The 23,411-nt window shown below is 47.1% G+C and overlaps 1 protein-coding gene across 2 annotated transcripts; it reads left to right on the top strand.

The window, feature by feature from the left end:
- The first annotated feature begins 143 nt into the window (after positions 1–143).
- ZSWIM3 (zinc finger SWIM-type containing 3) lies at positions 144–22,661 on the top strand. Of its 2 annotated transcripts, none has more exons than XM_055265265.2 (2): positions 144–551; positions 20,242–22,661. In XM_055265265.2, exons 1-2 carry the CDS (start codon positions 397–399, stop codon positions 22,175–22,177), a joined length of 2,091 nt encoding a protein of 696 aa, XP_055121240.1. In that variant the 5' UTR covers positions 144–396; the 3' UTR covers positions 22,178–22,661. The 2 variants fall into 2 exon arrangements, with proteins under 2 accessions (XP_055121240.1, XP_055121241.1); XM_055265266.2 differs by lacking the exon at positions 144–551 and adding an exon at positions 15,672–16,027.
- Positions 22,662–23,411: the final 750 nt, after the last annotated feature.

The following is a 23,411-nucleotide window of genomic DNA, read 5'->3' as shown; positions in this document are numbered from 1 at the left end:
GGGAAGGCGGAATCTAGGTTATGATTGGTCAGGACTCCTGTCAGTCCACTGGTAGCTGTGGCCCTCTTTCTCTAGCAATTGGAGAAAATGAATGCCAATCTGCGAATCCTGTGTGTGACTGGATATGTCGCTGAGGGGGCGGAACCTCGGGACTGGATAATATGGACTGAGTGTCATTTCCCCTGTCAGATAGCAAATACCCCCCCTTCCTCTTGTAACCCGGTCAGGCCTAGGGCTCCTCCCTGAGTTCCAGAATAGGCCACCCAGTTGGGGCGGACCCTTAAGGCATTCTGGGCCCACGCCTGCCTATAAACCCTCATAGTGTGACCTTTGACCCCTGGTGTGATATTGGGCCCGGGTTGGGACCATCCCCTAGTGTGGGTTGTGGGGGCGGCCATGGAGCTGGGCAGCTGCTTCAAGACCTATGAGGACTTCAAGGAGTGCTTCAGCGCCTACAAAAGGGAGAACAGGTGCTCCTTCATTCTCAGGGACTGCGTCTCCGTCCGCTTCCACAACCTCAACCATGGCACCTCCATCCGCGAGGACATCCTGTAAGGGCGGGCGGGGTTGGGCGGGGCGGGGCAAGAGGGTGGGGAGGAGGCTGGACCTCCGGAGGGCTGCGTGGAGGAGGAGGGGTGCATAGGCACGCATTGGGCTGCGTGGCCATTCATTCAACAGGCACTCATTGAGCACCTGCTGTGTGCCTTGTGAAGAGAGCTAAGCCTCCACGGCCATCGGTTTTTGACCACCCACTTCACTTTCGCTGCATTCACAGGCTTTTCTGGAATTTTAACTGCAGTTTCTCCCATTGTTTTGAGCAGCTGCAGCAACCCAAATACAAAGTATGGCTTTCATAAACGGATAAAAACACCTTGGCGATAATTTCCTTCATCACTCTCCTCTTTACAAAACAGTCACATGGTCATTTGAATGTTCGTTCGTTCATTCATTAAGTTTTTAGTTCTTATATATTTGTTGAAACAGGGTCTCAGTCTGTCCCTCAGGCTGGAGTGCAGTGGCACAATCAGCTCACTGAGCCTTCAACTGCTGGGCTCAAGCGATCCTCCCACCTCAGCCTCTCAAGTAGTTGGAACTGGAGGTGCACGCCACCATGCCTGGCTAATTATTTTTGATTTTGTACTGACTAGGTCTTGTTATGTTGGCCAGGCTGTTCCCAGACTCCTGGACTAAGCGATCGTTCGGCGTCTCAAAGTGTTAGGATTACAGGCATGAGCCACTGTGACTGGTCTATTCGTTCATTTTGTAAATGGTTTTTGAGCTCCTTATATTAACCGTTTTCAAACACTTTCCATGTGCCAGGCAGTGTTCTCTATGCATGCTTTACCCTGCAGGGCTTTTTTTCAGAATTACAGATAAATGTTATTTTTTTCCGTTTGACAGATGAGAAGATTTGACAGGTGAGAAGTCAGGCTTAGAGGTTAAGACAGGAGTTGAAAACTCAGATGCCTTTAGGGATTAGGTGAAACAGCCCAGTGTAAGAAAGTTTTAACTTTGAATTTTACTTTAAGAAAAAGAATGATGAAATAGCAACCAACACCAGGTCTTTGTGCTAGGGACAACAGAAGTGTGAAATGGGCAAAATGGAGAGTAGATGCCATCTAATCAGCTCCAGCTGATGGCCGCCATATGAAAATAAAGATCTAGTGTTGCCAGAATTTTGGGCAAGAGTTGTCAGAAATCCACACTTTACGTGGATTTTCCCATTTAAAAAAATTGAATATCAGTTCGAATTTTAACTCAGAGCATGCGGGCCAACTCAGAGTTAAACCATATCCGAGTTTGAGACTTGGATTGAGATGCTCAACCAAAGCTCCTCAATTAGAGAGCCAGGCTATATTCTTTCCACTGTTCTGAAGTCTAGTGCTATGCTGGGTATAGATGACATAAAGATGAATGTGTTCAAACTATCCCCAGAGAACTAGGATAAACTTGAACTCAAGCAAACTGGTATGTGATAAATGCTTTAAAAGGAATGTGGGGAAAAAAAAAAAAAAGAAGAAATGTACAGAGAAAGAAATGACAAATGCCTGGGAGGTGGGGAAAGTCTTCACACTGGAATTGATGGTTTCCCTGGGCTGTGAATGAATGTAGAGTGCTAGAGTAGATCTGTGGTTAATTACTGAGTACCATGGAGGCATTTGACCAGAAGTTGCTGTGCAGAAGGACCTGCAGGAGCAAAGACAAAGATACATGAAAGAAGGTTGGCATGTTAGAGTAACAGTGAGGGATACCATGTTTGGCAGGAGATGAAGTCATTTGCAGTCTAAGGGTCTTTAGGGACCATTGTGAGGTGTTTGGACCTTGTCTTTTGTGGGTAGGACTTTGCTAAGCAATGAGAGGAATACAAAAAAAAAAAAAAAAAACACAGTTGCCCCTAAACACCCTTCAGGAAGACCATCTCCGGTGTCTATCGCAAGGTGTGGCCCATAGCAGGCATTAAGTAATTATTGAATGAGTGAGTTATCAAGTACTAACCATGTGATTCAGGGAAATAGGTGCTGCAGGAACTCAGAAGAGAAAAATCACTGCGAGCTAGAGACGTAAGAGTGAAAGGGAGGCTTGAGCTGGGCCCCCAAAGATGGAGAGCTGTCAGAAGGTGTATTGGTTTTCCCTTTGCCCCTCTAGCGAATTACCACAAGTTTAGTGGTGCAAAGCAACACAGATTTATTATCTTAGAGTTATTTAGGTTAGAAGTCAGGCACAGGTCTTACCAGGCTAAATCAAGATGTCTGCAGGGCTGTATTTTTTTCTGGAGTCCCTGGGGAAGAATCCATTTCCTGCCGGGTGCGGTGGCTGATGCCTGTAATCCCAGCACTTTGGGAGGCCAAGGTGGGCAGATCACTTGAGGTCAGCAGTTCAAGACCAGCCTGGCCAACATGGTGAAACCCCGTCTCTACTAAAAATACAAAAATTAGCTAGGCGAGGTGGCACATGCCTGTAATCCCAGCTACTCGGGAGGCTGAGGCAGGAGAATTGCTTGCACCCGGGAGGTGGAGGTTGCAGTGAGCCAAGATCGCGCCATTGCACTCCAGCCTCGGCGACAGAGCAAGACTCCGTTTCAAAAAAAAAAAAAAAAAGAATCCATTTCCTTTCCTTTTCCACCTCCTAGAGGCTGCCCAACACACCTTGGGTCATGGCCCCCTTCCTCCATCTTCAAAGACAGCAGTAGCAGGTTGAGTCATCACATCACTCTGACCTTGCTTCTGTCATCACGTCTCTGACTCCCTCTTCTGCCTCCCTCTTCCACTTTTAAGGATCCTTGTGATTATATTGGGCCCACCCAGATAATCCCAGATAATTTCCCTATTTTCAAGTCAGCTGATAGCAACCTTAATTCTATCTGCAACCTTAATTCTCCTTTGCCATGTAACCTAACATATTCACAGATTCTAGGATTAGGACAAGGACATCTTCAAGGGACCATTCTGCCTGCCACAAGAAGATTAATATCCTGGAGGGAAAAATGGTGTGAGTCAGTACAGACGTAAACATGATGTGCTTCTATTAGAAAACAGTGATGGGCTGGGCACAGTGGCTCACACTTGTAATCCTAATACTTTGGGAGGCTGAGACAGGGAGATTGCTTGAAATCAAGAGTTCGAGACCAGCCTGGGCAACAAAGTGAGATCCCCGTCTCCACAAAACAAAATTTAAAATTAGGGGCCAGGCGTGGCAGCTCACACCTAGAATTCCAGCACTTTGGTAGGCTGAGGCAGGCAGATGGCTTGAGGCCAGGTGTTCTAGACCAGCCTGGGCAACATGCCAAACCTCGTCTCTACAAAAAATACAAAAAGTAGCCAGACATAGTGGTGTGTGCCTGTAGTACCAGCTACTCTGGAGGCTGCGGCAGGAGGATTGCTTGATCTCAGGAGTCGGAGGTTGCAGTGAGCTATGATCACACCACTGCACACTACATTTTAGCCTGGGCAACAACAGAGTAAGATCCTGTCTCTAAAAAAAAAAAAAAAAAAAAAGCAAGCAGTGATGAATGTATGTATGTTTGCACACACATACAAAAGCCATGAGGAGACCTGCTTAGCTAGAAGGAAGGATTTATGATGGAGCAACAGGAAAGGAAATTGGAGGGTTGATAAGCAGGTTGGTGGGTTGGGGTTTGTTTTGTTTGTTTTAGGAGACAAGGTCTCGCTCTGTTGCCCAGGCTAGAGTACAGTGGGAGGATCATAGTTCACTGTAACCTTGAAATCCTGGCCTCAAGTAATCTTACTACCTCAGCCTCCTAAGTAGCTAGGACTACAGGCATGTACCCCCGTGCCAGGCTAATTTTTTTTTAAATTTTTTGTATAGAGACAGGGTCTTGCCATGTTGCCCAGGCTGGTCTTGAACTCCTAGCCTCAAGCTGTCCTCCTGCCTCAGCCTCCCAAAGTGTTGGGATTACAGATGTGAACCACCATGCCGGACCTGTTTTTGTTTTTGAAGGTGAACAATTTTAAAAGTGTTTTTGGGCCAGACACAATTCAATCACTTGAACCCAGGAGGCGGAGGTTGCAGTGAGTTGAGATCATGCCACTACACTCCAGCCTGGGCGACACAGCGAGACTCTGTCTCTAAATAAATAAATAAGTGTTTTTGAGTGGTTAACATAATTAAAAATTTTTTCAAACAGTACAGAAGGGACTAAAAGGGTCACCTCCACTGCATTAGCTTTTGTGTTTTTTGGGGGTTTTTTTTTTTTTTTTTTTTTTTTTTTTTGAGAGATGGAATTTCTGTCGCCAGGCTGGAGTGCAGTGGCATGATCTTGGGTCCCCGCAACATTTGACTCCCTGGTTCAAGTGATTCTCCTGCCTCAGCCTCCCAAGTAGCTGAGATTACAGGCACGCACCACCCCATCCAGCTAATTTTTGTATTTTTAGTAGAGACAGGGTTTCACCATGTTTGCCAGGATGGTCTCGATCTCCTGACCCCATGATCTGCCCGCCTCAGCCTCCCCTGCTGGGATTACAGGTGTGAGTCACCGTGCCCAGTCTGTATTATCTTTTTTATCTATTTATTTATTTCATTTTTATTTATTTACTTACTTATTTTGAGATGGAGTCTTGCTCTGTCACCCAGGCTGGAGTACAGTGGTGCGATCTTGGCTCACTGCAACCTCTGCCTCCTGGGTTCAAGTGATTCTCCTGTCTCAGCCTCCCAAGTTGCTGAGACTACAGGCATGCACCACCACGCCTGGCTAATTGTTGTATTTTTAGTAGAGACGGGGTTTTGCCATGTTGGCTAAGCTGGTGTTGAACTCCTGACCTCAAGTTGTACACCCATCTCTGCCTTCGAAAGGGCTGCAGTTACAGCTGTGAGCTGCCACGCCCAGCCTATGTATTTATTTATTTTTATTTTTGTAGAGGCAAGGTCTCACTATGTTGCCTGAACTGATATTGAACTCCTAGGCTCGAGTGATCCTCCCTCCTCGGCCTGCAAAGTGCTAGGATTACAGGCATGAGCCACTGTGCCTGGCCCACTGCATTATTATATAGAGGCAATCAGCGTTACCTTCCTGAGAGATACTGAGGCTGAACAAACTTTTTTTTTTTTTTTTTTTTTGAGACAGAGTCTCGCTCTGTCACCCAGGCTGAAGTGCAGTGGCGCAATCTCGGCTCACTGCAAGCTCCGCCTCCCAGGTTCACACCATTCTCCTGCCTCAGGCTCTGGAGTAGCTGGGACTACAGGCGCCCGCCACCACACCCGGCTAATTTTTTGTATTTTTAGTAGAGACGGGGTTTCACTGTGTTAGCCAGGATGGTCTCGATCTCCTGACCTCGTGATCCGCCTGCCTCTGCCTCCCAAAGTGCTGGGATTACAGGCGTGAGCCACCGCGCCCGGCCATCTTTTTGTTGTTTTAACACAAGTGGCAGCATGCTATTTAGACATAGCCTTCTGTACCTGCTGTACCTGGCTCTTCTCACTTACCAATATATCTTGGAAATTATGCCACTGTATGGGCAATTTGATTTGACTTTTGTCGATTTCCTTGTTTTTTTGTTTTTTTTTTGCAATTGTTGACTAAAAAGTTACTTCATGCTGGTGTCTGGAGATACGTTGTTGAAAAATATAAATTGAATCTCTGCTCTTGTGGAGACAAATACTAATCTATAATCACAGAAATAATAATTTCCTTAAAGTGGTAGTAGAGCTCCAAAGGAAAAACCCAGGGTGCCCTGTGGAGGGGTGTGGTGACACTTATTCTGGTTGTCAGGAACAGGGTGGGAGTGCTGGTTGACACCCTAAACCAATGCAGGCTCTTGCTCAGAAAAAACTATCAGCCCTGAGATTTTGCAGATACTTTATAAAGCACATTCACCTTTATTACCTGACCTGGTTCTCTGAATAACCTTGTCAGAGGCACATTTTGCTGTTCCCATTAAATTAGTTAATACATGTAAAGTGCTTACAACAGTGCCTTTCTCTACTAAAAATAAAAAAATTAGCCAGGCGTGGTGTTACGTGCCTGTAATCCCAGCTACTCAGGAGGCTGAGGCAGGAGAATCACTTTAACCCGGAAGAGGAGGCTGCAGTGAGCTGAGATGGCACCACTGCACTGCAGCCTGAGCAGCAGAGCGAGACTCTGTCTCAGAACAACAACAAAAATAACTGAAGATTAGACCCAGCCTATTTACTGACAGAGCTCTTAATTGTTGTACTTAGCCACTGGGCTCTAATAGTCTTCTAATGTCACTTGTCCATTTTTCCCTCAACAAACTTGTAGTAAGAGGCTAAGTGTTTACTGTGGGCCAGGAGTACAAAGATGAGCTGGAGTACAAAGATGAGGAAATTGTAGGCTCCACCCCTGAGGACAATAGCGGACTGAGATAGCTTAGGAGGCGGTGAATTCATGAGCAGCACAGGTCTTTAGCAGAAACAAGTTGACTGCTGGTTGTGATGTTATAAAGGACATTCTTGGATCATTTATTGCACACTGGCTCTGTGCAGAGCTCACTGTATTGGGCTTTTTGAGTGATACGTGGGTGTCTTGGGGGACTGGAGGGTTGGTGGGGGAAATGTTTTTAGGAGGTAATTTAGTACATGTTTCTGCAGCCAAATACACATATTACTGGGTGGTCAGGTGAGATGATATTAATACTTATGTGAATATGTAGACATGAAGTTCCTTGATAAGCAAAGCAAAGCAAGTGAACTAATTTAAAGAAAACCATTTACAGCTGGATGTTGCTCACGCCTATAATCCCAACACTTGGGGAGGCCGAGGGGGGTGGATCACTTGAAGTCGGGAGTTTGAGACCAGCCTGTCCGACATGGTGAAACCAACTCTACTAAAAATACATAAATTAGCCAGGCGAGGTGATGGGCATCTATAATCCCAGCTACTCAGGGGGCTGAGGCAGGAGGATGCCTTGAACCCGAGAGGCGGAGGCTGCAGTGAGCTGAGATCACGCCATTGCACTCCAGCCTGGATGACAGAGTGAGACTCCATCTCAAAAAAAATTTTGAAAATAATAGTGCAGGGCTGGGCGCGGTGGCTCACGCCTGTAATCTCAGCACTTTGGGAGGCCAAGGCGGGTGGATCATGAGGTCAGGAGATCAAGACCATCCTGGCTAACACAGAGAAACCCTGTCTCTACTAAAAATACAAAAAAATTATCCAGGCGTGTAGCCGGGCGCAGTGGCTTACACCTGTAATCCCAGCAATTTGGGAGGCCGAGGCGGGCGGATCACTTGAGGTCAGGAGTTCAAGACCAGCCTGGCCAACATGGCGAAACCCCATCTCTACTAAAAATACAAAGAATAGCCGGGTGTGGTGGCTCACACCTGCAATCCCAGCTACTTGGGAGGCTGAGGCAGGAGAATTGCTTGAACCTGGGAGGTAGAGGTTGCAGTGAGCCAAGATCATGCCGTTGCACTCCAGCCTAGGCAACAAGAGCAAAACTCTGTCTCAAAAAAAAAAAAAAAAATTATCCAGGCCTGGTGGCGGGCACCTGTAGTCCCAGCTACTCGAGGCTGAGGCAGGAGAATGGCGTGAACCCGGGAGGTGGAGCTTGCAGTGAGCCAAGATCGTGCCACTGTACTCCAGCCTGGGTGACAGAGTGAGACTCCATTTCAAAAAATAAAAAGAAAATAATAGTGCAAATATTATATGGGTGGCTATGGCAGATGTAAAGGTGATTGGCAATTCTTTTTCTGGAAAAGCAATTCTTTTTCTGGAAAAGCTGGCCTAACGGTTAAAAGGAAGAGGTCTGGAGTGAAAGAGACTGCCTTTGCCCTTGACCTTGGGTAAAACTTAACCTCTTGACATAGTTTCATCGTTTACAAAATGAGAAGGGTGTGGCAATGATTAAGAAAATTCAGGGCCGGGCGTGGTGGCTCATGCTTGTAATCCCAGCACTTCGGGAGGCCAAGGCTGGTGGATCACGAGGTCAGGAGATCGAGACCATCCTAGCTAACACGGTAAAACCCCGTCTCTACTAAAAATACAACAATTAGCTGGGTGTGGTGGCAGGCACCTGTAATCCCAGCTACTCGGGAGGCTGAGGCAGGAGAATCGCTGGAACCCGGGAGGCGGAGGTTGCAGTGAGCCAAGATCACGTCATTGCACTTCAGCCTGGGCGACAGAGTGAGACTCTGTCTCAAAAAAAAAAAAAAATTCAGGCTAGGGGGCAGTGGCTCATGCCTGTAATCCCAGCAGTTGGGAGGCCAAAGTGGGAGGATTGCTTGAGCCCAGGAGTTCAAGACCAACCTGGCCAACATGGTGAAACCGTCTCTACTAAAAATACACAAATTAGCCGGGTGTGGTGGTGGGCACCTATAATCCCAGCTACTCAGGGGGCTGAGGCAGGAGGATCACTTGAACCTGGCAGAGGTTGCAGTGAGCTGAGATCGCACTACTGCACTCCAGTCTGGGTGAGAGAGCGAGACTCCATCTCAAAAAAAAAAATTGAAAATATTGAGTGCAAATATTATATGGGTGGCTATGGCAGATGTAAAGGTCATTGGGAATCCTTTTTCTAGAAAAGCTGGCCTAACGGTTAAAAGGAAGAGCTCTGGAGTAAAAGAGAACCCCCTTGGCCGGGCGCGGTGGCTCAAGCCTGTAATACCAGCACTTTGGGAGGCTGAGATGGGCGGATCACAAGGTCAGGAGATCGAGACCATCCTGGCTAACATGGTGAAATCCCGTCTCTACTAAAAATACAAAAAATTAGCCGAGCGTGATGGCGGGCGCCTGTAGTCCCAGCTACGCGGGAGGCTGAGGCAGGAGAATGGCGTCAACCTGGGAGGCGGAGCTTGCAGTGAGCTGAGATCGTGCCACTGCACTCCAGCCTGGGCGACAGAGCAAGACTCCGTCTCAAAAAAAAAAAAAAAAAAAGAGACCCCCCTTGCCCTTGACCTTGGGCAAAACTTAACCTCTTGACACAGTTTCATCCTTTACAAAATGAGAAGGGTGTGGGGATGATTAAGAAAATTCAGGCTAGGGGCAGTGGCTCATGCCTGTAATCCCAACACTTGGGAGACCAAGGTGGGAGGATTGCTTGAGTCCAGAAGTTCAAGACCAGCCTGGGCAACATGGCGAGACCCCGTTTCTACAAAAAATAAATTAACTGGTCATGGTGACATGCTCTTGTGGTCCCAGCTACTCAGGAGGCTGAAGCCGGAGGATCACTTGAGCCCAGGAGTTTGAAGCTACAGTGAGCCATGTTTGCACCACTGCACTCCTACCTGAGCAACAGAGACCCTGTCTCAAAAAAAGAGAGAAAGAAGAAAAGGAAAGGAAAATGCTTGTAGCAGCTAAAACAGTGCTCAGTAAATGTTGGCTGAAGCTGTAACTATAGTATGTAATAGAAAGTGGTAGTTATTTGAAAGAGAGTCAAAGATACATGCTCTGGGAATTACCACTAAATGACCAAAAGTTCATGTCAAAAAAATAAAATCAGATCAAGTTAGAAATTTTTTTTTTTTTTTTTTGAGACAGAGTCTCATTCTTGTCGCCCAGGCTGGAGTGCAGTGACGCTATCTCTTCTCACTGCAACTTCTGCCTCCCGAGTTCAAGCAATTCTCCTGCCTTAGCCTCCTGAGTAGCTGGGATTACAGGTGCTTGCCACCACGCCAGCTAATTTTTGTAGTTTTAGTAGAGACAGGGTTTCACCATGTTAGCCAGGCTGGTCTTGAACTCCTGACTTCAAGTGATCCACCCACCTCAGCCTCCCAAAGTTCTGGGATTATAGGCATGAGCCACCGCGCCCGGCCAGAAAAATTTTTATTATGCACACAAAAGAACAGTTGGAGATTGGTAAGATGCTCCAGTCACTGTAGTGAGGGCAGTGTTAATAAAGCCTAAGGAAGGATTTTGACCTTTTTTGTGATTGGCTGTTATACATTAACATTTCTGTTTACAGCCAGTAGAGCTGTTCATACTGTTTTGTCTGTAGCTGATTCCTTTAATTTTACTGAATCATGCTGACAAGGATGTAAAGCTTTGTGTTCTGTTTATGATTGATTGGAGCTAGCATTTCAGGGAATCAGGATATCTTAAATTCTGGCTATGTGGCTGTGGGCAGTTGGCCTTGGAGTATATCTAAACTGTGGCCTCCACTTTCATTTTTCTTGAAGCATCGCTATCAACTGGGAAGAGTCTGTGACTTTATGCCCAGTTTCCCCTCTCATATTTTTATGACGGTAGTTTTTCTTGTTGTTATGCCATTTGAGGGATTGATGTTTCTTAAACTATGAAGTACTTGGCTGTCCCTCTCCATTGCTGTTCAGGTTAACAGCCACCATTTGTAAATGCTTTGTTGGAGCTCATTCCTTCTCTGCTAGGAACTTTACAAGAATTGTCTCAATCCTACCACACCTTTGGCAGGACCCTTGTTATCAGAGTTTTCATTATCCATGTATCCATAGTTACAAGGCTATATAGAAAAGCAAAAGTCATCACACAAAAATCTTGCTAACAAACTACTTATAAAATTAGTCACTACTTAACCATCCGTCTGCTTATCCCTGCGAGTCCCATTAACATGTTTGGTAGTCAATTTCTGGCCGATGAAGAGATACATTAAGCATCAAGATAATGCACATGTAAATAAAACTGACTGCAGACTGAAATGGCACATCTCCCAAAAGTTGTAGGACTAGACGAAATCCCTGAAAGTGATGACAGAAAACCTTCAGCCTTACACCAGTTAACAAAGGAAGAAGGGACATCAACAAGGATGATGAGATGATAAAAACTTGAAAAGTAGAGGATTTGCCTAGGAAAAATTAAGCCCTTGGGAAACTTAGTAAAGCTAAGGAATATTCTGGAAAACCATCTTTTGTATGTTGCAAAAGTGAGACAGGAAATGAAGTAAGTATAGTGTTTGGGAATTTTTTTTTTTTTTTTTTTTTTTTTTGAGATAGAGTCTTGCTCTCTTGTCCAGGCTGGAGTGCAGTGGTGCGATCTTGGCTCACTGCAGCCTCAGCCTCCTGAGTAGCTGGGATTACAGGCATGCACCACGGCACCTGGCTAATTTTTGTATTTTTAGTAGAGACGGGGTTTTACCATGATGGCCAGGCTGGTCTTGAACTCCTGACCTCAGGTGATCCACCCGCCTCGGTCTCCCAAAGTGTTGGGATTACATGCGTGAACCACTGCACCTGGCCTAGTGTTTGGGAAAACTATACTAGGAAAAGAATAGTTGCTTTAAGTCATTCTTTGATTATTCTGAGAATTGACATATAGCTGCCATTATAACCTACTTTTGCTAAATATAATAATAATAATTATTATTATTATTTTTTGAGACAGGGTCTTGTTTTGTCACCCAGGCTGGAGTGAAGTGGCGCGATCTCGGCTCACTGCACCCTCCACCTCCCGCTGCAAGCAATTCTCCTGCCTCAGCCTCTCAAGTAGCTAGGATTACAGGCACAAGCCACCATGCCCAGCTAATTTTTGTATTTTTAGTAGAGACAAGGTTTCACCATGTTGGTCAGGCTGGTCTTGAACTCCTGGCCTCAGGTGATCCACCTGCCTCTGCCTCCCAAAGTGTTGGGATTACAGGCGTGAGCCACTGCGCCTGGCCCTGCTAAATATAATACTAACTTTATAATTTTAGTCTCATTTTTAAAGGTAAAGTTCCACCCAGATCTTGTGTATCACTATTCCCTATGAAATGTTTCTAGGCCGGGCGCGGTGGCTCACGCTTGTAATCCCAGCACTTTGGGAGGCCGAGGCGGGCGGATCACGAGGTCAGCAGATCGAGACCACGGTGAAACCCCGTCTCTACTAAAAATACAAAAAATTAGCCGGGCGTGGTGGCGGGCGCCTGTAGTCCCAGCTACTCGGAGAGGCTGAGGCAGGAGAATGGCGTGAACCCGTGAGGCGGAGCTTGCAGTGAGCCGAGATCGCGCCACTGCACTCCAGCCTGGGAGACAGAGCAAGACTCCGTCTCAAAAAAAAAAAAAAAAAAAAAAAAAATGTTTCTGGGTGGCCGGGCGCAGTGGCTGATGCCTATAATCCTAGCACTTTGGGAGGCCAAGACGAGTGGATTGCTTAAGGCCCGGAGTTCAAAACTAGCCTGGCCACATGGTGAAACCCTGTCACTACTGAAAATACAAAAAATTAGCCAGGCATGATGGTGGGCGCCTGTAATCCCAGCTACTCGGGAGGCTGAGGCAGGAGAGAATCACTTGAATCAGGGAGGCAGGGGTTGCAGTGAGGTGAGATCATGCCACTGCACTCCAGACTGGGCAATAAGAGCGAAACTCCGTCTCAAAAGAAAAAAAAAAAAAAGAAATGTGTCTGGGTATGTTTTTGGCTGCAATTAGCTGAAAACCCTGACTCAAAATGGCTTATTGCAGATACTTAGAAGCCCAGAGGTGGGCCTCCAAAGGTCGTTGTCTCAGCGGCCTGGACTCTGCATTTTTCCACTCTGCCATGTTCAGGTCTCAGCTTTGTCCTTAGGAAGGCTCCCCACGTGGCACAAATGCAGGAGTCACATCCAGAAGAAAAAGCCTTCCTTGCCGGGCGTGGTGGCTCACACCTGTAATCCCAGTGCTTTGGGAGGCCGAGGTGGGTGGATCACGAGGTCAGTAGTTCAAGACCAGCCTGGCCAACATGGTGAAACCCCTCCGTCTCTACTAAAACTACAAAAATTAGCCAGGCGTGGTGGAGGGCACCTGTAATCCCAGCTACTCGGGAGGCTAAGCCAGGAGAATCACTGGAACCCAGGAGGCAGAGGTTGCAGTGAGTCGAGATCTTGCCACTGCACTCCAGCCTGGGCAACAGAGCAAGACTCTGTCTCAAAAAAAAAAAAAAAAAAAAAAAGCCGAGCGTGGTGGCTGTAATCCCAGCACTTTGGGAGGCTGAGGCAGGCAGATCACGAGGTCAGGAGTTTGAGACCAGCCTGACCAACATGGTAAAACCCCGTCTCTACTAAAAATACAAAAATTAGCCAGTCATGGTAGCGTGCCTGTAGTCCCAGCTACTCGGGAGGCTGAGGCAGGAGAATCGCTTGAACCCGGGAGGCAGAGGTTGCAGTGAGCCAAGACCATGCCAGTGCACTCCAACCTGGGTGACAGAGGGAGACTCCGTCTCAAAAAAAAAAAAAGGCTTCCTTGGTTTCCTGCCAATTTCCTATCATGTTTCTTTGTCCCTAATTGGGCCAATATCCACGCCCATTCCTAATACAGTTACCTTAATTGGCTTAGATTAGCCCTGAAGCACATAGCGACGTGGGGGAGGAATGACAACTGAAGAAAATAGAAAAGAAGGGACAAAGGATGTTGAGTTGGCAACCAACAATTCCTGTTATAGCTTTTTAAATTAATTCACTTTAAGTGGTACTGATTATTCATATTATTATTTCCATATATAGAGAGATAAGATATTGGAGGCTTAGAGGAAGTGAAGTGACTTGTCCAAGGTCACATGGCTAAGTGGAATTTTTTTTTCTTTTTTTTTTACTTTTTTGAGACAGAGTCTCACTCTGTCACCCAGGCTGGAGTGCAGTGGACTCACTGCAACCTCTGCCTCCTGGGTTCAAGTGATTCTTCTGCCTCAGCCACCCGAGTAGCTGGGATTACAGGTGTGCACCAGCATGCCTGGCTAATTTTTTGTATTTTTAGTAGAGATGGAGTTTCTCCATGTTGCCCAGACTGGTCACGAACTCTTGGCCTCAAGTGATCCACCTACCTCGGCCTCCCAAAATGCTAGGATTACAGGTGTGAGCCATGGCGCCCAGCTACTGGAAGTCATGATGCAAGCTGTTGTTTGCATCATGAATTCCAAACTTAATGAGTGCTAGGTTGAAGTTATTTTTTTTCTGTTTCCCTTGATCTTCTATTGAGATATAACGTATTGAAGCACAGAAATCTTTTGCAAGAATTCATTGAGCACTATAGGTATATTCATCTGTACTTACTGTCTCCCTGGTAAAGGCATAAACTCCCTTCAAGATGGGGACAAGATTTCATACTTTCCTGAATCTTCTTTAGTGCTTATATCTAACAGCACTTAACCAGGATCTGGAGGGGGTCAACCAGTCTTGCTTCCTTCCAATCTACTCTGTAGATGTTTGTGTTTTTCTACTGTAACTACAGAGGTAAAGGAGCCAATGGTGTTTCCAGTGTCTGGCACATAATAGGTGCTCTATGAATGTCAAATGAATGACTGAGGCATAAAAAATTCTTCCTATGACATAAGTAGTATAATAGGAAGATCACTGGGATAGAATTTTCTTAGAAGACGTGGCTCCTAGTCCTAGCACTATTACTCTTACTAACTATAACTTTGGACAGGTCATTTGTTTACTTTCAAACATTTACTGAATTCTATGTACCAAATACTGTACAAGTTGTTCAAAAGGCTATAGAGTCTCTACTCTCAAAGTCTACTCAGGGGAGAGATTACACAGGAGTGAAACCCCATCTCTACTAAAAAAGAAAAAAATAGCCAGGCATGGTGGCAGGCACTTGTAATCCCAGCTCTTGGGAGGCTGAGGCAGAAGAATTGCTTGAACCCGGGAGGCAGAGGTTGCAGTGAGTCAAGATCACACCACTGCACTCTAGCCTGGGCAAGAGAACGAATATCTGTCTTAAAAAAAAAAAAAAAAGGAAAAAAAAACAGTATGTTTAGAGATCCTTAAGGAAGTTTTGAACCTATCCAATGTGTTGGGAGTCAAGATGAGGAGGGTAAAAGTGGTAACTCAGAGAAAGGATAAATATTTTGAAGGAAGACAGGCAGCATAATGGTTAACTAGTCAGACTGCAGACAAGCAAGCAGTACAAATCCCATGTCCCCAGGTCTTAGCTGGAGGATTAAATCCCAGATTCTCATCCTTGAGAACCTCTTTAAGCTTGTTTTCCCATCTATAAAATGTAGATGATAACAGAATCCTTTTCCTACTGTAAAATGATGCACATTGGGGGCCTAATGTAGCCGGATATGTAATAAATCCTCAATACATGTAGCAGTGGTAGGGGAGAACTAAAAGACTTGTTAACATATTGGATGTAGGTGAGAAAGAAGAATCAAAAAGAATATCCAGGTTCCCGCCCTGGGAGGGGCAGACATAAATGGAGCCAAGAATGGTACAAGGAGCTTTGTGGTGGGCACTCACTAGTACCTTTCTTTGGAATAGCTCAACAAATGTTCACTAAGTACACATAAAGTCAATATAACTTGATGAGCTGGAGTTAGGCTAAGATGTCGAGTCAGCAGAAGAGTAGTACCCAACTAAGGGCTTGAGGAAGGCTTCCTAGAAAAGATGATGGGTGCACGTAGTCCTGAAGGATGAGCAAGCTTTGTGAGGAGGGAAGGTAGGAAGGGCATTCCAGACAAAGGGACAAACATGCACAAAGGTGAGACAGAGCATGGTGAACACACAAAGTTGTAGGCATTTTGTCTTTCTAGGACACAAAAAACAAGGTGATGAAAACAAGGCTGGAGAGACAGGCGGAGACCACACAGTGGTCACCCCTCACTGGCCTCGCTATACTACTAGACTGCTCCAGCCCTTCCTGGCCCAGAGCTAGAGATGGCACCACCCCCACACTGTGCACGCAATAGGTACAGACACTCTCAGCCCCAAGCCCCTCCACCCTGTTACTGTGAGACTCACACATCCTGTTTTCCCAAGCTTGCCCCACAGGATGAGCAAACTGGACCAGCTGGATTAAAGTATTTGGAAAAGTACAGGTGGGGCTTCTAGGCTATGCCATGTCAGGCCAGGGGGTGAAATTTTTTTCCCTTCCCCTGGTCTTTGGGCTGGGGCACTCCCTGAGGAGGGAGGGGTGTGACCCGTCCCACCCATTGGTGGTCCATGATCCATTCGTCCAGTACATCATCCATAAGCATCTGCTGGGCCGGGTGCAGTGGCTCACGCCTGTAATCCCAGCACTTTGGGAGGCCGAGGTGGGCGGATCATCTGAGGTCAGGAGTTCCAAGACCAGCCTGGCCAACATGGTGAAACCCCATCTCTACTAAAAATACAAAATTAGCCGGGCATGGTGGCGCATGCCTATAATCCCAGCTACTTGGGAGGCTGATGCAGGAGAATCACTTGAACCCAGGAGGCGAAGGTTGCAGTGAGTCAAGATCGAGCCATTGCACTCCAGCCTGGGCAACAAGAGTGAAACTCCGTCTCAAAAAAACAAAAACAAAAACAAAAAAAACAAAAACAAGCATCTGCTGAAGGCGCAGCATTGTGTTAGAGGCTTGGACTACCATGAGGAATAATAGTCCTGACACTTGAGGACATCCCCATCCAATTAGAAAGGCACTTGGATAAACATCTAAGAAAATGTCACAAGGCATAAAACCTGTAATAATAACAGCTAACTTGTATTTAGCGTAAACAAAAGGCTGAATCAGGCTTTAGACTAAATATTTTGCCTGTGGCTCATTTTTTTTTTTTTTTTTTTTTGAGAAGGAGTCTCGCTCTTTCACCCAGGCTGGAGTGCAGTGGCGTGATCTCGGCTCACTGCAGGCTCCGTCCCCCGGGGTTCATGCCATTCTCCTGCCTCAGCCTCCCGCGTAGCTGGGACTACAGGCGCCCACCACCTCGCCCGGCTAATTTTTTTGTATTTTTAGTAGAGACGGGGTTTCACCGTGTTAGCCAGGATGGTCTCGATCTCCTGACCTCGTGATCCGCCCGCCTCGGCCTCCCAAAGTGCTGGGATTACAGGCGTGAGCCACCGCGCCCAGCCAACCTGTGGCTCATTTAATCTTAATAACAACCGTAATGAGATTATCTCATTTTATGATGAGGAAACTGTATACAAAGAGGTGATTGACTTGCCTAAGTTTGAACAGCTTATGAGTAGTAGAGCCAGTATTCAAATCCAGTCAGCCTCCAGTGTCCCCTCTCTTTAGCCATTAGATATAGTGCTACCCAGAGAATGTGCTAAGCCTTATAGATAAATGCCATTAATTCAGAGGCAGGAGCAATTACTGTGGCTTGGGGGCATCCACAAAGGCTTTCTAAGACGGTGACACCTGATTTGGACCTTGAAACTGGTTGAATAGAGATAAGAAAAGAACAGATAACTCAATTTAACTGCCCTGTCTTTTGAATCATCACTTTAAGCCTAGAATGACAAAGCTGGAAGAGACCCTAAATATCATCTAGCCCGGTGGTTATCAAATTTTCTTAGGATGTGGACATTTTTCTTCAAATGAAACATGAGCAGAAGCCAGATGCAGTGGCTCATGCCTGTAATCCCAGCTACTTGGGAGGCTAAGGTGGGAGGATTGCTCAAGCCAGAAGTTCGACACCAACCTGGGCAACAGTGAGACCTTGTCTCAAAAAAGAAAGAGACTGAGCATGGTGGCTCACGCCTGTAATCTCGGCACTTTGGGAGGCTGAGGCGGGTGCATCACTTGAAGTCAGGGGTTCGAGACCAGCCTGGCCAACATGGTGAAACCCTGACTCTACTGCAAATACAAAAATTAGTCAGGTGCAGTGCTGCACGCGTGTCGTCCCAGCTACTTGAGAGGCTGAGGCAGGAGAATTGCTTGAACCCTGGAGGTGGAGGTTACAGTGAGCCGAGATTACACCAGTGCACTCTAGCCTGGGTGACAGAGTGAGACTTTGTCTCAAAAAGCAAGATGAGCAGTAATCTTGTCTCTTCAAAAGGAGGACCAAACATTCCCTAGCCCCAAAAGGCCCTGAAAAGTTCAGTTGAGAACCACTGATCTAGTCCAATGTCCTTGGAGCCTCGCTTTTATCTTTGCTATCGGAGAAGGAAGAGACAGCAGTAGTTCCCAAAAGACAAACAATGGGGACATTTTAAACAGGAGAGTAACCAGCTAAGCACTCTGCTGCTGCTCTTTGTCTATTTGCCCTCTTGTCCTGCCTCAGGGTGAATTGTTGGCAGCTGCAAATGGCAACCAAGAGAGAATGGAGTCGGGGCTTAGAAGTGCGGTAGAGCGATATGAAGGGAGCTGGAGTTGGAGAGGCTCTTAAAGAAAGAGCTGACTACTTTGGGACTGGAGAGTTAATGTAAATCTCTTCTTGGTTCATGGGGATTTTGTTGTTGTTGTTGTTATTGTTTTTTTCCCCACAACACAACCCTCAGGAGATCCTGAGAACACGTGCCCTGATTTGGGGGGTTTTAATTTTAACTTTTTTTTTTTTTTTTTTTTTTTTTTTTTTTAGACAGAGTGTCACTCTGTCACCCAGGCTGGAGTGCGGTGGCGCGATCTCGGCTCACTGCAAGCAAGCTCCGCCTTCTGGGTTCACGCCATTTTCCTGCCTCAGCCTCCCAAGTAGCTGGGACTACAGGCACCTGCCACCACGCCCAGCTGATTTTTTGTATTTTTAGTAGAGACGGGGTTTCAGTATGTTAGCCAGGATGGTCTCAATCTCCTGACCTCGTGATCCGCCCGTCTCAGCCTCCCAAAGTGGTGGGATTACAGGAGTGAGCCACCACGCCTGGCCAAAAATTTTTTTTAATTAGAGACAGTCTCTTGCTGTGTTGCCCAGCCTGATCTCAAGCAGTCCTCCCACCTTGGCCTCCCAAAGTGCTGGGATTACAGGTGTAAGCTACAGCGCCCAGCCTTCCTTCTTTCCTTAATTCTATTTGTTTGTTTGTTTGTTTGTTTTTGAGACAGGGTCTTGCACTGTTGCCCGGGCTGGAGTACAATAGTGTGATCTCAGCCTGCAACCTCTGCCTCCCAGGTTCAAGGGATTCTCCTGCCTCAGCCTCCCGAGTAGCTGGGATTACAGGTGCCTGCCACCACACCTGGCTAATTTTTTGTATTTTTAACAGAGACAGGGTTTCACTATGTTGGCCAGGCTAGTCTCAAACTCCTGACCTTGTGATCTGCCCTCCTTGGCCTCCCAAAGTGCGGGGATTACAGGTGTGAGCCACCATGCCCGGCCTTCCTTAATTCTATTAATATATAAATCCTTTTCCTTTTAAAAAAAAAAAATAGATAAACTCTTGGTCTGTTGCTTAGGCTGGAGTACAGTGGCACAAATCAGAGCTAACTGCAGCCTCAAACTCCTGAGCTCAAGCAATCCTCCAGCCTCAGCCTCCCGAGTAGTTGAGACCACAGTTGAGAACCACTACACTTGACCCTATGGGGTTTTTTCTGTTTGTTTGTTTTTTGTTTTTTTGTTTTGAGACGGAAGTTTGCTCTTGTTGCCCAGGCTGGAGTGCAATGGCGCGATCTCGGCTCACCACAACCTCCGCCTCCCGAGTTCAAGCGATTCTCCTGCCTCAGCCTCCTGAGTATCTGGGACTACAGGCATGCACCACCATGCCTGGCTAATTTTGTATTTTTAGTAGAGTCGGGGTTTCTCCATGTTGGTGGTCAGGCTGGTCTTGAACTCCTGACCTCTGGTGATGTGCCCATCTCGGCCTCCCAAAGTTCTGGGATTACAGGCCTGAGCCACCGCGCCCAGCCGTTTGTTTTTTTGAGACAGGGTTTCACTCTGTTGCCCAGGCTGGAGTGCCGTGGCATGAACATGGCTTACTGCAGCCTTAACCTCCCAGGCTCAAGCGATCCTCCCTTCTCTGCCTCCTGAATAGCTGGGACCACAGGAACACACCACCACACCTGGCTGATTTTTAAATCTTGCCATGTTGCCCAGGCTGGTCTCAAACTCCTGGGCTCAAGTGATCCTCCCGCCTCGGCCTCCCAAAGTGCTGGGGTTATAGGCATGAGCCACTGTACCCAGCCTCCTTCAGGGTCTTATCTTTATAAGGGGTGTCTTATCTTTATAAGGGGTGGGGGGTGGTCAGCACCTTTCTCATTGTCACCTCTACTTTCCCTAGGTATGTGCAGGTGAAATTTGTCTGCATTCGGACCCAGTCAAACAGGAAGAGAACGCGAGAGGCAGACATGTGCCCAGCGTACTTGCTCCTAAGGTACAACGAGAGACTAGATAGACTATTTATCAGTGAACTAAACACACAGCACATACATGGTGACTCTAAAGTGGCTAGTCCTGGAGGAGACACCACTGGCAAATCTCAAAAGACAATGTGCCTGCAGAGACTCCAGCCTGTGCAGCCCACAACCAAAAAAGACCTTGACACTGCCGAGAAGTCCCTGGTTGAGCCATTGTTTTGCCTAGATAAGGTACAAGTGTCCTCAAAGCCAGAGCAGGAAGGCATCACTCCTTCTGACCTGGCCAAGATAGCAAAAGTGATGAAGAACTTTCTTAAGGTAGATGAGGGTTCCATGGCTTCCTTCAGTGTGGGTGACAGCCAACACCTGGACCGGCTCAGCTTCCAGAGCAGTAAGATGAGCGACCTGTTCATCCGATTCCCAGAGAATCTCTTGCTACACCGGGTGGAGAACACCCAGGGCCACATCCTCTATGCTTTCTTGGTGGAGAATAAGGAACGAGAAAGTCGAGTGGTGCACTTTGCTGTGCTCAAGGCGGAGACAGCCACCTCTGTGGCCAAGATGCTGGGCATCTTCACAGAGTTCAACTCCGATTGGCCCAAGGTCAAGGTGGTCTTTGTGGACCCTTCTTTCCATTACCGGGCTATCCTGCAAGAGATCTTTCCTGCTGCCCGCATCCTCCTTTCCATCTACCACACAACCCGACTCTTGGAGAAGAAGTTGCATCGTAGTTCAGCAAATCCATCCTTTAAAAGGCTCATGAAGGAAGCCCTGCGGGAGGCTGTGTTTGTCACTTCCGAAGCCAGCCTGAAAAATCTCTGCAAGATGTCCCAGGCCCTACTGGATGAGGATCTCTTCAACTTCCTGCAGGCCCACTGGTTCACCTGTGAACTGCTGTGGTACATGCATGTTAGGAAGGGCCTGCTTGCGTGTAACACCTACATGGACAGCCTAGACATTGTCACCAGCAAGGTGTCAAGCCTCTTTCGGGAACAGCAGTCCCTGCTGGACTGCATCCTCTGCTTTGTGGATTACATAGACTTCTTTAACACCAAAGGCTTGAAGAACTTGCCCACAGCTCCTCCCAAGTTAAAGAGAGCTCGGCCGGCAAGCATGCCACTGAAGTCCAAGAAGGCTTTTCGAATCTGTGGAGAGAGCCTTACCAGCCTCCCTGTAGAAGAGACCAAGCCAGACCCACAGCAGGTACAGGTACAGCAGCAGTCACAGGTGCCGCCCTCGCAGGTTGGCATGCTGGACACCTTGCACCAGAGTGGCTCTGAACTAGCCTACAAGCTGTGCCACAATGAGTGGGAGGTGGTACAGAACTCCACCCACCTGGTGGACATGGCTGGTTCTTCAGTGGATGTTCAGTTGCTAGAGGACTCTCACCAGGTTAGCAAAGATGGCTGTAGCTGCAGCTGTTCCTTTCAACAATGGTACCACCTGCCATGCCGACACATTTTGGCTTTGCTGCACACCAGCCAGCAGCCGGTTGGTGAAGCCATGGTGTGCCGCCGATGGCAGAAGAAGTACCAGCACCTCCTTGGGCCCAATGGGGAGCTCCAGGATTGTGGCGTGGTCCCAAACACAGGCCAGCCTGAGAAGCAAGGACGGAATGACATGATTCAGGACCTAAGCAGAGAGTTAGCAAACCTGCTCATGCAGACCGAGGGGCCAGAGCTGGAGGAACGCTACTCCACCCTGCGCAAGATTGTGGATATCTGGGCCGGCCCCTCCCAGCCATCTGAGTTCCTTCAGCAGCCAGGAGACTTTAAGGACGTGGGCTGCCTCCCTTTCCTCTGGGGAAAGCAAGAAGAAGGGGAGGGATTCCTTCCTGCTACAGCTGTGATGCATTATTGAAGCACTTTAGCTGAAGCATTGGACCACAAACACTTCTTGGAAGTGTGAGAGTTTAAAGTGAGCAGGACATACTAGGGGTCAGCATTTTAGCCAATGTCTTCCTAGGTAGGGCTAGGAATATTGTTACGGTAGAGAGGAAAGGAACTCCACTGTGTGACAGTCCTTTCAATCTGCCCCTTTTCAGCCCTACTTTTGGCATTCCTTGGGAGCCTCAGTCGTTGTTCAAGGCCAAAGTTATCTCCGTGCTGCAAGGTCACCCTCTTCCTCTCCCAGCCCCTGAGATCAGATCTTATTTGCCCTGCAAAGATGAATCCCTGCCTCAGGATAGGGTAAGACAAAATTGGTCTGGTAAAAGGGCCTGTTTTCAGGGACAAAGGGAATGAGGATGATCTTTGGCTGTTGCTGCTCTTTATGAAGAAATCTTATTTGTAACTTTTTATTCATATTAAAGTTGTTTTTAATAAAATTAAATAAACAAGAGAAATGTGTTCTGCTTGATCAGGGAAGGAAGAGGAATTGCATAGCAATAGGACTTGACTTTACAGTTAGGAAGTGGGTGCTCTAGGTGGATTTATTAATTTTAAAGAAAATTGAGGCCGGGCGCAGTGGCTCACGCTCGTAATCCCAGCACTTTGGGATGTCGAGGCGGGTGGATCATCTGAGGTCAGGAGTTCGAGACCAGCCTGGCCAACATGGCGAAACCCTGTTCAACTAAAAATACAAAAATTAGCCAGGTGTGGTGGCGCACCTGTAATCCCAGCTTCTTGGGAGGCTGAGACAGGAGAATCACTTGAACCCAGGAGGCAGAGGTTGCAGTGAGCCTAGATCGTGCCACTGCACTCCAGCCTGGGTGACAGAGTGAGACTCTATCTCAAGCAAAAAACAACAACAAAAAAGAAAAAAGAAAATTGAGTATTAGCAACCTAATGGGGTTGTGGAGCCAAATAGAACCTGATGCCTCACATTCAAGGATTTGGCAATCTGCGTCTTACTTTGCCCCCTTCCTACAACCAAGCCTTCAAGGTTGATTTCAGGTTTCCTTATATTCTAGTGGGAAGAGGCCAAATAGACTGGAGGGTGTGGGGGAAAAACCTGAATCTTAGACTTGACTGCCAGCAACTTGCTGGGGAACTGTGGGCAATTTCTTTGACCTCAGTTTCTTCTTTAAAAATTAGCATGTTGGCCTGTTCTAATCCCAAATTTCCCCTCTAAGTTTACATAAGCACCTTTTTTT

The sequence above is a fragment of the Symphalangus syndactylus genome, chromosome 24, assembly GCF_028878055.3.
Source record: "Symphalangus syndactylus isolate Jambi chromosome 24, NHGRI_mSymSyn1-v2.1_pri, whole genome shotgun sequence".
Classification (NCBI taxonomy): domain Eukaryota; kingdom Metazoa; phylum Chordata; class Mammalia; order Primates; family Hylobatidae; genus Symphalangus; species Symphalangus syndactylus.
Note: the sequence above shows the minus strand (reverse complement) of the source record. Positions and strands in the feature narration are given on the sequence as shown.